Source organism: Acromyrmex echinatior, chromosome 1 (assembly GCF_024713525.1).
Source record: "Acromyrmex echinatior isolate Ae372 chromosome 1, ASM2471352v2, whole genome shotgun sequence".
Taxonomy (NCBI): domain Eukaryota; kingdom Metazoa; phylum Arthropoda; class Insecta; order Hymenoptera; family Formicidae; genus Acromyrmex; species Acromyrmex echinatior.
This window is the reverse complement of record NC_141852.1, coordinates 6,311,281-6,327,826: the sequence shown is the minus strand read 5'-3', so window position 1 is coordinate 6,327,826 and position 16,546 is coordinate 6,311,281. Positions and strand designations below refer to the sequence as shown.

The 16,546-nt window shown below is 34.4% G+C and overlaps 1 protein-coding gene across 18 annotated transcripts in view; it reads left to right on the top strand.

The window, feature by feature from the left end:
- heph (polypyrimidine tract-binding protein 1 heph) overlaps positions 1–16,546 on the top strand; it is a 532,621-nt gene that overhangs the window by 494,373 nt on the left and 21,702 nt on the right. For all 18 annotated transcript variants that reach the window (XM_087409801.1, XM_087409779.1, XM_087409827.1 and 15 more), the window contains 2 exons: positions 7,170–7,221; positions 12,675–12,733. In XM_087409801.1, the coding sequence (XP_087265927.1) occupies positions 7,170–7,221; positions 12,675–12,733 (111 nt within the window). The remainder of the gene's footprint in view (positions 1–7,169; positions 7,222–12,674; positions 12,734–16,546) is intronic.

Genomic DNA, 16,546 nt, shown 5'->3' with positions numbered 1-16,546 from the left:
AATTAAATGCCGGTTTAATTAATTTTATTGTACAGTATGTTTGTAATGGACGCGCGTAAATGCCAAAGGAAGGCGGAGCTTTCCATTGCGCTACCAATGTTTATACGACATCGATCTACCATCGGCGTTACGTTTCATCACGCAAAACAAATTATGAAAGAAGGAATTAACTAAATAACAATTTCATATATATATATATATATATATATATATATATATATATATATATATTATCACGGAATTAATTATATAAATTTATGAGAATTCGAAATTGTCCCTCTGACGAAAACTCCGCGTCAACAAACTGTTGTGATTGAGCGGCAAACTTTTTATAAAATCAACTCTCAGAAATAAAAAATCCGTAGGCGTAATAAATATACACTATATAATACACTATTAAATTTATTATGCCACTATTAAATTGTGCCAAATTTCAGTTATTTTTATATACATTTCATAGGTTTTATTCATATTCCTGCCGAATGTATCGTTAATTCGACTAAAACAATGGAGTTAAATAACTTTCAAGAAAATTATTAAATTTGATCATTTAGCTTATTTACCAAGTACATACGTTAAAAGAATGATGTTTACTTTGAAACTAATCATAGAAACGGGTTGATTTACATTTTGGCGTAGATGGAAGTTAAAAGTAACAAAATATTATTTAAGTCAATGGATTAGTGATATCTAATATTGCTTCTTTGAGATCTAATAGTGTATCAGCATCTCTCTTCAACTCAAATCTTAATAAATAGAGAAAAAGAAAGAAAAAAAGAAAGGAAAGGAAGCTACTTCAGGATATGATCAAGCTACTTCATTCTTTCTTAACCGAGACTGATAGGAACCGATAAGGTACTTCATAGGAGTGTGCAGAGTTTATTTTTATTACGTCGATGAAAAATTATAGAACTGTCCGTGGATTATTTCGAGATTATCTCTCCCCCGTGCTCTGCGATTTCTCGCGATTATCATCGATCCGTCCGTTTATTGGCGCAATCTCGGGGTAAATACTGGCGGGATGCATCGCGACTTCATATCCGCTCGTGATCGAACTGTTTTCGGTTGGACGCATACATCCTTCGAGCCGGAAACACGACCGGCAAAAATTCGAACATCAAAATTGAAATATTTTCCGTTTTATCGGAAAACGGATAAAAACATGTACGGCCCGACGGTGCGCCGCCGCCGCCGCCGCCGCCGCCGCTTTCCGTATTACGCGTTGTAAATAGCGTGCACCGTTTACCGTTCTAGGGAAAACGCGCGGCAGTTGCAGTTGCAGCTGCAGCCGTGATGGCGAGCGAAGGAGAGAAAGAAGAGAGAAATGCGCATAGCCGAGCGAGCTATTACAGGCGGTCTTGCGGCCTGTAATGGACGCTGCGCGATGTATGAACGTAATGGATGGAACTGTAATCCATATATTCTAAACATTATCATCGTTATCACCTTTTCCGCCTTCGCAAGCCTCAGCCTTCGCTGAATCCGTCCGCGCGAACGATCCATCTACTTTTAATTTACTCGGTTTACAATCTCCGAGTTTAACACACACATTCGCGATAATGGTCCTGTGATAATCGAATTCTCTATTTGATGTAATGCGAGTCAGCATTGTGAATACCGTGCCGCCGTACATCAGGTTGAAACATAATAAGTAAGATAAATAGAAACATAATAAGATAAATGGCGCAATAATTGAATATGTTCTAATTGAGAAATTAGTAATATACATATTTGTAATTATTAAGATATTTGTCAATGATAATAAAAAAAAATGGAGGAAAGATAAAATCTTGTATCAAAAAAATAAATAATAAAAATACATATAATTTTAATTGCAAATTGTTGTGAAAAAAATTATTCATTTCAAATTTCGCAGAGGCGATCGTATTTTCACTCGTCTTGAATAAGCAGACATGTAATGTTGTTTATGTTCAAATCTTTTATTATATTATATTTATCTAAACATGTAGTACTTTTTATGATTGTAAGAAACTGAAAATGAAATTTTTAAAATAAATTTTTGAATTTAATTTTCAGTTTCCTATAATCACAAAATAACCTTATGTGGTTAAATAAATGCAGTACAATGTTTTTAAAAAATAGGTAAAAGAAATTTTAATTAATTTATTTTATCCATTTTTACCTATTTTATTAGTATTAATTGTTACTGATACAATTAATACTAATAAAATAAATATGATATAATATATCAATGATATTACAGAACTGATCCCTATCTTTTTATTCAGTCATTGAGACATTTACCTTATTTTTTAGTCAAAAGCACTTACGTTGTGCAGTATTATTATCGCGCTATACTCGCGTTACAGAAACAAAAAAAAGAAAGAAAGACTTATCGTGAAAAAATGCAACATACGAGTCTACATGTAATTGCTAATTTCGAAAATTTCGAATCCGAGCACAATTATCGTAAAAATGATTCTTATTGCTTATAGCGGAATATAAACGTGTAACGATAATGAGATCTACTCGCGAAGATGCACCAATTTTTATCGTTATCGATGCCTCTTTAATGGGCAGGCTTTAATTATTATACTCGACGTTTATATTTAGGAAAATTTCGCTATTCCGTGAATACAGTCTTGTACATTTTAAATGATTTTTAAAAGTCTCTTTGGAAAATTTTCTCGCTCTTTATCGGAAAAAGTTAATTGTTACAACGTACAAACGGACGAAAAAAATTGTTAAGAAACGCACCAATTACGCAATATCTAAAAACAAGTATTGTCTGCCTGTAAGCTTTAATTTGGTAAGAAAAAATTAAGGAAAGAAACGATCGTGAAATTACCAAGGCATTGTATTTTCATAATCTTATTTATTTTAATGTACAATAGAATTTTGTACTTTAACTATTACACACTGAAAAAATTGGTTGAATTATGTATTATCTAAAGTAATAACAGATTGTTTTGATGAAATATGAACAATTCATAATCTTAGTTATAATAAAATAAGAGAAATTTGGTCGCGTATATTTTAATTACGATAACCGGACATTTGATTGCATAAATTCTAGTAAAAATAACAGGATTTTTGGTTGAAATAGATTATTTAATTATGATAAGCAGAAATTTGTTAGTTCTACCAAGTACTTTTTTAACCAGATATTATTTTGAATTTGGATATTATTATTACACACGCATTAATCAAACTCTAACCGATATCATATTTAAATGTTCAGATTGCGTATCAAAATTTAATTATAATAACTAGAAATTCTATTTACTTTTATCAAAATTCACTGAACTAAATACTTTATACTATACCTTGTGAATTCAACCATGACTTCCTTCGTGCATTATTTAATTTCTCGAATTAAAAGTTACTAACAATTATATGTTTTCATAAAATCTTCTGAAAACAAGACAGTTTTTTTTTTTTAATTTGTTAAAGAACATTGTAATGTGATTGCATTTTCCCTTATTCGTTTAAGTAAGGATATTTTGCGGCGATCCGGCTTGATTAAAGAATTTCATTTTTCGAAATTCTTTTATTCACTCTATATAATTCGCCATGGGTGGGCATTGCGCACCAGAGAACATCGCTTTGTCGACTTGTTTAAAAAAGTAGTGCCGTAGTCTCGTTCAAGTTCTGCCCGCGTCGTTCACGAAAAGTCTTTGTCCCAATTGGTGTATGCGTATATCACAGATACAATACGGTTGCATACATCTTTTCTCCCTGGAGTTCCACTAATTACAGAAGCGTTGTGTAAAGCTCGCGGTGCGTGTTTCACATTCTTTCGAGCCGCTTCCACGTTGCGTATATTCCCTTTTAGCATCAGAATTCCATTTATTATTACAGCAATTTTTTCATTTCCCATGCAGTAATATGAAAATTGAGAATTAATTAATCAAAGAATACACTTCTCTGCATTCGCCGCTATTTTGCGATGTAGACATCCACGCATTCATTAGCGAGTTTTAAAAATTAGTTTGCATTACTGCAAATTACGTCTCTTATGCGATTTTTCTTTCTCCAAATGATTTAATCATTAAAACGTAATTTTTTCAAACATAGAGAGAGAGAGAGAGAGAGAGAGAGAGAGAGAGAGAGAGAGAAGGAGGAAGAGAAAAGTAGTGACGTGGAGTCGAAGAAAGTGTCATCACATTGGTTTTGCGAGAACAAACACCTTCGTAGATTTCTGCAAAGCAATTTTCGAATGCAAGAGTTTTACAAAAGCCGTAAAGATCACGAATTTGTTTATGCATCGTACTTGGCGTGCTACGGTCAAAGGAAGCGCGATCTCAAAAGCGCGGAGCAGAAAATACAGCTTGCAAGAAATGCATCCTCATACGCAGTTTTATATCGCGGCGCGACGTTCCGCGATATTGAGGTTTTGTTTTTTTTTTTCTCCCCCTATTCTTCCGACGATGCGTTTCTCTATTTTCAATTTTGCGAATTTATCGTCGCGTTAGCGGCGAAATATAAACTTCCCATTCGGTGAGCGGGTCGCGTGCAATATTGAATATTTGGGAGCTAAAACGCAGCTCGCATTAGCGTTTCCCTTCCATCCCTCCGTCCGTTCCAGTGTCCCGCTTGGAAATTTTTCATTTCTCCTCGCGGTCACGCTTTTACGAGCTTTTTACGTATTTACTCGACGGAGGACGCCCTTTCGACAATCTCGAGCGTCAGAAAATAACTCGGCGTGGGAAATCACTTATATAGGTTTTATTAATACTAAATAGCTATTCAGAATTATTCGGTCGTGATGTCGGGTGTAAAGTTAGCACCTCATTTTTTAATTGTTATTTTAACCTGGAAATAATCACATTCATTTTTTGCGTAAATGATGAGATGTTTTTACATCTCAATTAAAATCATTATTATTTATAATGTGCTGTATATTATTGATTGTTTTTCGATTTATTAGTATTTGAGAACATTGTGGATTTAATTATGATTTTCTGAAAAAAAGTAAATAAAAATTAAATAAGATATCGAAAGAAATACATAAATAGCTTATTATAACATTATTTAAAAAAAAAACAAATAAGAATTTTATAGTTAATATAACGCTTTTTTATTGCGACTTTTCGATAGCATTGCATATTTAAAGGTTCATAAAGAATAATTATTAAGAAAGTAAAAAAAAAACATGTTAAAGAATATCCATACAATATTTCACAATTCACATTTTTTTACCACTGGGGTATAAAAATACCCCAGGTGACTATTCCCGAGTTAAGTAGTGGTAATCGCCGGAACTTTTTAAAAACATTAAAGAACTTCTCTACTCTTCAAAGGAAACTAGAACTCTAATCAAGAACTCTCTGAGAACTGAAGTTAAGGTGTTAATTTCACGTGCTCAAATCAATGCCATTTGTCAGACCAGTCTAATGAGCCACTAATAGACGTGAGATCGAAATAATGATGTTTCTATAATCAACAATATGATGAATTTATAATTAACAAGAAGAAATGATTTACAATCGGTCAGGGTTGAAAAGCCGATAGATTAAAAAATCATTAATCCCTCGGTGCTCCGATGCTACGGCTAAGCCGCGGGAGAACCAACCGTACACAGTTGACCGTTGCGAACGCAACGGTTATACCGGGCCAAATATTTGCATTCGCGGTATTAATGTGATCATCGGCATTGTCGACCAAATATATGACAATGACGGCCGGCGGTTTGACGTGAGCCGTGCGCGATTATTAGCCCGCGGCTCGACACCGTATATGCCTGTAAATATTGCGTGATACTGCTCCCGTCGCCGTGGCTGCCGCCGCTCGCCAAAGAGGCTTTTGAAAATTCATGCGAACGTTACCCCGGGCCTTTGAATATATCGCCGGTATTTATGCAGAACGCCATTCCGCGACCGCGCCTGTTGTGTCGCAAATCAATTTTTTTAGAAACGCCCGTCCGGTTATCGAGCTGTAATATAACGAGCTGTTTTACCGGGGATTCCGATAGCTGCTTTTACCGAGGATAATTGCCGCATTATAAGTCTGATAATCCACGCGCCCGTTTTGTAGCTCGTTGCCCTGAAATAAATCGCTTTGTCATAATATCCACACCAATTATTTTGTAATTTCGTCGCTGCGAAATACCGCCGGTTTGCCAAACTCATAATTTTCATCGGTCACGTCCTCCCCGAGCTTGTGTGCAGCTATACGATTATGATAATTGTAGTCTCGGACGTTAATTATGAGGCTCAATCGAGGTAATTTTTCGCGAAACGCCTGCGGGTCTCATCGCCTTGAATTTCGTTATCATTGTAAACGAATATGTAATTATAATTTTACAGGTTAATTCATCCTTGTAATTATATTTGCTGATTAAATTATTTAACAAGGAAACACAATCAAATGTTCTATTTTAATAATTTATAGACAAAACTATAAGAGACACATATTTTTTTCTAAATGCTTTTCTGCATATTAAGTGAATAAAATCTTCTTTTGAAAAAAAGAATTTTATTTCTTTTTCTTCCTATAAGTGAACGAATTAAAAATTAAAGATTATTATTATTATTATTATAAAGAGAATCCTAAAATTCAACTTTTATCTACAATATTTTTTTTTATATCTGATGGTTTACTGTTAAATTTATAATGTGAAATTATATTCAAGAGTTTAAGTTATTTTTAATCATTTCTATATGTCGCTATTGCTCTTACTGAATATATCGTTAATTTAATTGAAACAATTAAACACTCAAGAAAATGTATTAAATTTGACTCAAATTTAATTTATTATTTACCAAGTGCAGTTAACGTGGATGTTATTCACCTTGAAACTAATTAGAGAAATGAATTAATTTACATTTTGACGTACATAAGTTAAAAATAATAAAATATCATTTAACTCAAGAGAGTTATCATGGCTCCTACAATATCCAGTTAAACAATATTCACTTAAGAAAAAAAAAACTGATTTTTTTCAAGGGAAAATTTTCACTTCACTTAACATTCTAAGAAAGCACTTGTAAAAAAATTTGTATCTCTCTCTCTCTCTCTCGCTCTCTCTCCTCATCTCTTTTTAATATATCTAAAGCTTGTTAAAATCGAAGGACAACAAAGTATGTTCTTTTGTAAGAAATAAAAATCATGAGATCCCTTATAGAAAAATCAATTGAGGTAAGATACCTTATAGATTATAAGTCAATCGATTTTTTTTCAGCCAAGGCTTATTTTGTATGTTGCAGATTTTCACGCGCTATGGCAAGGTCCTGAAGATCGTCACCTTCACAAAGAACAGTAAGTATCGTGCTTAATATGTGTATCGTCGTATTGTTTCGCGACCTAGAATCGATGTGCCAAAGGGAGAACAACGAGCGGAGCCGCGGCACTTTAGCAAGCGCTGCACAGATTCCGCTCTCGTTGGTAGATAGGCCACTTGGCACTTTAGTACTTCAATGTGCTTCAAGTGCGTCCTGGCCTGTCGGCGTCGTTGCACGCACTTGGCACCGTTAGTAGTTTCGCAATCGCGCCGAGTACCCCAAAGGGTATCTTCCTGAAATTCATCTCGAAGCGAGATCGTTGCGAATGTTATGAAATCGGGGCGAACGATGCATGAAAATTTAATGGCAACAAAACGTTTATTGTGTAAGGATCCATGTCACATTTCGAAGTATTACCAAAAATATGAAAATTTTATTGTTTATTCTGTTAATATATCTAAATATCTATATAAAGTTCGAATAGAAATATCTTATTGATTTTAGTCATTTAACTTTTTTAAGTTATTTAATTTTTTTGTTTTGATTCTTATATAGAATCGCGTTTTTTTTTTTGTAGTATTTATTACAAATTTTTGACGAAGAACTAGCTTGAATTAAATCATTTTTTTTTTATAAATACTAAAACTGTAACAAATATTCGCGGTCAAAAATTTATTTTGAATCTAGTTTATTAACTTGTTTAAAAGTTATTTATTTAAAAGTTATTTTTATTTAAAATTGCAGCAAAATATAGTCATACGACGCACAAGCTAAATTATTTTTTTTTTTCTTCTTGCAGTTAAAGCTATTTATGACCAAAATTGTTTACTTTTGACTGATACTGTACAGTCAAAACATCCTTAAATCACGAATTATGACTAACTTACAAATAATACAAGCTTTTCGTGCAGCACGGCGTGTAACAAAAGAGAAAATACCTCACGACACATTTAAAATCTTAATGAACTGTCTCAATGATGTCTTAAAATTTTCTCTGTCCTGATCTAAATTGTTAGCAGGGAGTTCAATATCGCGCAATCTCTCGGTACACTCATTATATAAAAGGTACAAGGAGAGCCTTCGGTACGAAGCCAGCGAGCGTGTTACTAATTCATGTTTGCAGTAGATGAGCGCGAGAGAACATCATTATTCCGTGTGTGCATGTGCGTCGGTGTGCGTCGGTGTGCGTCGGTGTGCGTCGGTGTGCGATTGTGCACAAATGCGTCGGTGTTTGCTGCGTCGCAATAAGCGATGCGCGAGTCGTGATGTCGAGCTTCCGCGTGGTTGCATACATATACACACGCTTCGGGGGTCCTCCCAGAATTCAGCAGAGATCGCCAGCAGGTCTCGACTGTGAAATGCCCCAGTCTGTGTTTGTCGTCTACAGCTTTGGCCATAAGTACAAAGCACTTCCACACTGAAAAAAGAATGCATGAATTGGAAAATTCTAGTTGAAAAGAGACTTGATCAAAATTTTCTGGTTGAATCTATTATAATTCTAGTTGGGATAACCAGAATTCTAATTGAATTCTAATTGATTTCTATCTAATTCTTCTTTCGTTCGTTTAATTTCAAGTAGAAATTTTTGCACAAATTGATGTTCTATATTTAACAAAAAATAAAAAAGTTAAAAAATAATATTTCTTATAACAATTTTAATATTATTTTATTACTCTTTTTACCGTTGTTATCGCTTTTGGCAAGAAAATAAAATTGAGATTCAAATATTGATAAAAAGTATATATGAATTTAATACAGTCAATGATATGCAAATTTTTTAATTTAAAATTGTCTTTAATTAAAATTATAACAAGAGTCAAAAATTAAATATGATAAGAATACGTTTTTTAATAGTTCACCTTTTTTACTATTGTTACGAATTTTAATTAAAGAATTTTAAGGTGAAGAATTTGAACATCAATAATTGCTTTAGATTTATATAACCTAATTATTATAATAATATTTGAATTTTATTTTATATATAAGATCTTCATTACTATAAATTTATCCTTTTTTAATAAATTGAGAGTATTTTATTTACGGCTAAGACTAACTAAGGGAATGCGTAGTACCGACGAAAAATTTGAAAAAAGTGCGTTTTGCGTCGCGAGAAACTCGTAAATAACATGAGGATTTTGCATTAATGCAAATACATATAATTTTGCGCGTCGCAAAATCGTTATCGAATTATACGAAAAGACGTCACTCACGAGCAGCGAAGGAAATCTCAGACGATATTTAAATTATTCCTTTTAAATAACGCAGAATTACTCCGACAGTAAATAGCACAAAAGCAAAATCGTCGGCGGTACAAAAGTAAATTATCCCACTTTACTATATTATTCTGGTTTACGGCTCGAACCTCGGAATTTTCAAATAAGAGATTGCAATAAAAAAACTTTTCAATGAAAATTTCTACGTTCGGTTACTGAAGCACGAGGTTGCGTCTGCGAAAGCAAAGTAAACGTTATCATCGCGATTACCCGCGTTACTACAGCCATTCTGTCTGGGGGAAAGGGAATTACGATTGTCATGAAATGAAAAGCGGGGCGCGCTTCATACTTCTTTTTCTAACGTAACATCGGGGCTCTCCACTGCCAGGGGGAAGAGAGCTCTCTTTTTTCGCTTCCGCAATTCAGATTCAAAAATTAAATAACATCGCCGCGGGCGCCGATCCTTTGTTTCGTATCATACGCGCTCGTAATGAAATATCACAAGTGGGGCGCGCACGGCATAGTCGGAGTTGCACGAGTTTAACGTGTACGTATGCGAGATTAAAACTCGCGAAATTGCAATTGCCTTGCGACGTTTCATTTAATTGATATTTAATGACAATTATAAACCTGACCGCCGCACGCGCGAGTATACGACTCGATGCGAAAAGCGATATTCTGTATTAATTTCGCAAAACATCCGGTCTGCTCGGCGCGATGCCGTTTTAACGTTTGCCTTCTTCCGTAACTGTTTACTCTCGCGAATCTGTATACGCGATTTGTGTGGAGCACACGTAAAGGCGTCTCGTCATATTAGTATTTATCTGCATAATCACTCACTTTACACTGTAAAAAATATATATATAAAATTATATAATATGTGTAAAAATTACATAATGTAGTGGAAGTATATAGATATATATACATATATTAGGTGTTGGAATTAATTCGTAGCGTTTTACAAGTGATGGGAAGTACTTTCATTAATGTATTTTTTAATGCTCATGTGAAATAAATAACATTCTTTCATTAAAAAACGCTACGAATTAATTCCAACACCTAATATATATATATATGTATATATATATATATATGTGCGTTTTTATAAAAATTAATACTTTCAGCTCTAATTATGTAAATATATCTTTATATTAAACGGAAAATTGCAATAACAATATATGTTTCATAATTTTTTTATCAAAATATATAAATTTTTGTAATATTATGTAACGTAATGTGATAATATTATACTTATATTTGCATTCACGGTAATATTAATTTTACATTTGTACATATAACTTATACAAATGCAATTTGTTATTGAATTATTACAATATTTTTACAAATTAAACTTTGATTGTAAATTTGCTTTTGCAAATTATATAATTACTTTAAAGAAGAATAATTTTATTTGTAAGTTGTTATTTACATGTGTAAATATACATTTTTAACGGTGAGCCCCAAAATTATCTACTACAATTATTATTATAATTTTACCTGAATTTTTTTATAGTGTGATAAAACGAACATGATAAATTAAACGTCGGTAACTGATTATCAATTAGGGAGTTGTTACTTTTTTAATAGATACATCAATCAATCATCTCGCCAAATCTAATTGGTAATTTTCAGAAAAAACTCTGACGTAGCTAAATCGGCAAACTCGTTAATTTTACAACGTTTATGAATATTTTACTCCAACGTCGTACAATTGCGCTATATATATGCTGCAGCAAATTTAATCAAATATTTCTCTTAATTCGCATAAAATCCTACATACGGAATTATTCTGGATTCAGGAAAATAAAAGGTTTCTATCAGCGTGAAATCGTGTGCGTGTGGGTGCGCACACGCGTGCGCACGCGACATGTTTGGGCTTTAGCGTATTATTGTAAAGAGTTCCATTATCACGGTGGAGCAAATTTGAAAATGAAATAGCGTAGCCGCCGGCTGGAACTTTGGTCAACGCTGCTAACGAAACAATTCCGGCTTTCCGGCCGCATCAGAAAAACGTATTATCACAGAGTTAGTTTCTCGCAGCGGTCGCGCACTAAATTAACAAATCACCGCTTTTTGTACCCAGGATCCAGTCGGTACTTCAAATACCACACGTATTTAACGCTAAAAAAAATATACGGTTTTCTCCTCCGAATCAAATTTTCAAGAGTTTACATATTTTGCATTTAGAGCTGCATTCTCGATGGCGTTTTGCGCGCCTTGCACTTCCAACGTGTTTCACAGAATATCTCGTAATTTTCATTTTTTGGTTTTTACGGGTTTATTTTATACCTTGAAAGTTTGCTATTACGAGAGAAAGGCTCTGGCCACTTTTACGGAGTCGTTATTTACGTAACGCAAATCATGCAAAATTGTACGATACGCCATTAGGGAGCGGAATAAGAAAAGTAATCAAATTTTGCGTTTCCATCTCTTAAAATGTATTATTAATTACATTATTATTATATAAAAATCGTTATTACACTGAAAAAATGGTTTTGTGTGTGTGTGTTGAAATATATAAAAATTTAACTAGATATAGATACAAAAATGTTATTTAAACTATCGAAATAATTATATAGACCGGATCGATATAACGCTTGAACTATTTGTTGAATATCACAGAATGTTAAAATTTTTGCATCATTGTCAACACTTAAGGATATATTAGGTGCATAATTTTTGCAGAAATTACTGGAATTGGAAATTTAAATTTTCCGTATAAAAATGAATATTATAATATATACATAAAATAGTTCAATAAGAACAATATTATATGTATAATGTAATGTTTAGCAGTATAATTTTAGTTTAAACGAAAATGTTATTTTATATTAAGTTTCTTAAAAACATATCTACTTCTAATATCTAAAATAATTTTTTTATTCAAGTTCTAAATTACTACTTCAAATTTGTTGCATTATTTTCACACACAAGTATAGAAAAAATTTATTTTTTCATAATTTTTAAATTTTATTTTAAAACACCTACAATACATCCTAAGTGTTCTACGTAATTATTTTGATAGTCTAGCAAAATTATTTATGTGGATCTGTGTTTAATTAAATTTTTAGATACCACAGCGCATAATCATTCTTTCCTTGTTACTGATCTATTTTCCCGCTCAATGCCGCTCTCAAGTTTTACCATTCGAGATGAATTTATCGGCCACCGCGACTATCCATTCTTTTGCGATCTCGAGCGCGGCTTGTGCGGGAAACTCGTAAAATTCACCAACGGACGACGTAGTCTCACGGTTTTTATCGCTTCTGTGTTCCAGGCTCCTTCCAGGCACTAATACAGTACGCGGACATGCTGTCGGCGCAGACCGCTAAATTCGTAAGTATCCACTTGACTTCGCTTCCACTTTAGCCGCCTGGTGCGTCCTTCCTTCATTTCATCCTTCCGCCATCGGTGCGCCCGTTGTCTTCCTCTTTTTTCTTCATTCTTTCGTTCTTGTCTTTTCTCTCTCTCTCTCTTTTTTTTTTTTTTGCCCCTCTTTAGTTACTTTTTTCTTCGTCTCCGCCGTTACGGCGGTGCTTATCCGTTGAGCTCCCACGGGACAGATCGAAATTTTCTGCGGAATATCTCGCGTTGGGAAAATATTTTCCGAGATCCGCTCATCTCGACGAAAGCCACAGCGTGGGGCTTAATTGCCGGAAGTAAGCCCGATGAATGTGTAATCAAAAGATTGATGGCGGAAGAAGGAATCCCGTCGAGGGTGGAGGGAAAGGAACGAGAAGATCGCGCGGTTACGCCCGATACACGGTATTTCCCCGGATTTATGGAAATATCGGCTGCTTTGCAAACCAAATTAATTCTTGAAGCAGACCACAGATGCGCGATCGATCGTGTTGTTCTCGCTCTGTTCCTTGTACTGTTCGCGCGAATATCAATGATGTAGACTTCGGTTATAGCATTGTATCTCTTCGGAAAAAAAAAAAAAAGGAATATATTAGACCTTCAACTTTATAATAATCGTTTAACTCGCAAGATTTAAAGTTCCATATTCTGATGATAACTATTTGTATTTTTCTTTTCTTTCAAGGAGGTTGAGAAAGCTGTAGCATTAAACTTGCCGCTGCTTAAGGTACTACGAGTTGTGTCTCTGCCGTAAATTTTGTTTTACCTGTAATTCCCTACGTAATCGTTTCGTCCCTGTAATCACGAGTTAAAGTACGTGTCCTGACGATAACTATCTTTCTCTTCTTGAGGAAGTTGAGAGACTTGCAGCATTGAAGCGGGCACTGCTTGGAAATAAAAAAAAATGGAGAATGTGCGTGTTAGTTTCTGTTCCGAGACTTTGTCTATTATGAATATTACAACTAATTTCCGCTATGAATCCGTCTATATCACACAGTTTCCTAACAACGCACGTTGTACCATAATGTAGAACACCTCCGCAAAATTAGTTTCACTCTGAACAATTTAGGAAAACGAAGAGAATTTCATAAACTCTCTTTCTCAAGCAAAAAGAACCTCGAATTAACTCTTTTCAGACTCCTGACCGTAACTGTGTACGTTAAGTTTGGCTTTCTTTTTGTTGATCTAAACAATTTTTCTTTTCCCCTCGTTTTTGAAATCTATTGTACATATTATGATTTGATTATACTCGACTTCTCCCAGCTGTCTTATGAGTGTTTGAGATATTAGATAACTTTTTGTGAAGTGATGTGACGCAACCCACTTCGCCGGTGTAAATACCGAAATGTGTGTACTAATTTTCTCTGTTATTCAATCATTGTCATTTAAAGTTCACTTATGTCCTTACTTCTACCAATGTTAGGTTAACTTTAATCTCGAGTTTACTTGCTTTTTAACTTTTTCTAATTCTCAGAACTAGAAAAAGATACAAAGTAGATAAGTTAAACCAAGATTAAAGTTACTCTAATTGGTAGAAATGAACATTATTCAACAGGAATTATTCAATAGAATTGGTACAGAATACGCCAAGATATCTTCATCTTTATTTCAAGATTCGTTTAAAATAGAACGGAAATGACATATCTAAAAGACATTTATAGCGATAGGAAAGGACAAGCAGATCCGAAAGGATTTAACGAGGTGCGGCTGCAATCATTTCATGACATTCGCACCTGGAAATTACCTAGTTAGAAATTAACTATATACTAATCGGCGTACTCGCGTGCGGGATATGTCGCGTTGTTTTACACCGGCAACGACAAGCCATCGCGAACGGAAGCTCGCCAGAAACTTCCGTCCCTTCCCATTCCCGCACTCCATTCGAATCCACTACCCCCGTTCGAAAGCCCCTCTAGCCCTCTTTGTGCCTCACCACCCGTGCCATAAGCTCGACGCCGCAAACTAGTAAACCTGTGCGATGATCAAAGGGAAAATTAATTCGCTTGAAATATACCGGTTTCACCGCGAACCAACCCGGTAGCGCGCAAGACAGAAAATTAATTTAGCTTTGTTGCGGATATCGCTCTTCTCCGATTTTCCTCTCCTTTTCCTCGCTCATTCTACTCGCCTTTCTTCTCTTTCCTCTTTTTTTTGCCCCACGCGCGTGCTGCAAAAGCACGAAACGGCAACTGTACGTCGCTTCGGTTAGATTCTTGTCGAATTTTTTACGCAAACGCATAAAATAAATCTGTTCAAATTATATATGTAGTATGTACCTCGAAGAACGAGATTCACGTATCAACTCAGGATCAGTTTAATTGGAAACGTTCATTTTTTAATTACTAATCTTTCGAAAAGTTAAGGGAAACACTGTTGTTCCATACTTATAAAATCGATTCTCTAGTTTCAATTATGCATACACAGAGAAAGATGCATACTGTATTCAAATATTAATTACTTGTTTTAAATATTTCAAAAGTTTATATATCCGCAAATTTATCATAAGTTCATCATAAGCATCAAATTTATTAAAAATATATTTTGAATTCTATAGTAAGTTTATATAATACTTTAATGAAGATTATTAAATTAAAACGAATTCGATTTGCTTATTATATAAAGTTGTTTTTTCAATAAAGTTTTATGACGTTCTTTAAAAGAAAAAAACTACTTCTTGTTTCGAGCATATGATAATGAGTTTTTCTCTAAAATTTATAAGTATATTTTAAAACTATTACTAAGATTAAGATAATTCTTTATTAAAGGTATCTTAAAACTTAAAAGATTTACTTAAAAGATAAAAGTAAACTAATTGTAAGTAATCATTTTTCTTAACACCGGAATGACTTTGATATAAATGTGTAACCTGACTTTTCGAATATCTTGCCACCGCGTAAAAAATAATTATTCAACAATCGAGATTTAAGAATACATTTTAACTCGGAAGTTCCAGTATCTTCTCTAATTGAAATTGAACGGAACGGTCTTTTTACATTACGGATCTCTTTCGAGAAGCAAAGGAAAACATGTTTGGTATTTGCAAAAATTGATTCGCCTCGTTCTTGATTATGCATTATCAGTGTTCTCTCGGATGAATAAACCGCCTGAGGAGCAGAGTGAGAAAGAGAGGAACCGCCATGCGCGCACGCCTGAGGCTCGCGGCGCGGGCCGACCCGCTAATTATGTACGAAATTCATTAGCCCGTGTAAATATGGAGCGGTCGGGTGTGTATACACCCGCGTGATACCCCGGGGGATACGCGGACGCGCGGCTTCGTCGCGCGCAATGCGTACCACGCGCATTGCTCAAACAAGCGACCTGGATCCCGCTTGTGTCCGTATTGAGCGCACGAAACGTTCGTGCATGATATATCGCAACGTACCTACATTGGATACGTCTCAGAAGCACTTGGATTAATATTGCGGAGGATGATTAGCGGAAACCTCGGATCTAATACGAGAAATCGGACTGGTACACGGAAAGAACGCTTTTATCAACCGACCGAAGAGCCATCTGAAAATTTAGGATACGTTCCGTTTTCATGCTCATGTGCTGTAAGCATCAATTTGTCCTTGTTGTCTATCAATATTAAACAAGAATAAATGATGCTTACAGGCGCTAAAACAAAAGGCACTCTTGGCTAGATCTCTGAAATAATTTTATTGACTATTAAAATAGTTGTTTGCAATGTATTATGTAGTTGAAGCTGATTGCTAGAAGTTTTGTAGCATTGCTTCAATTTTCTACACTGAAAAAAATAATGGTCGAACGAAATTACTTTTAGATTTG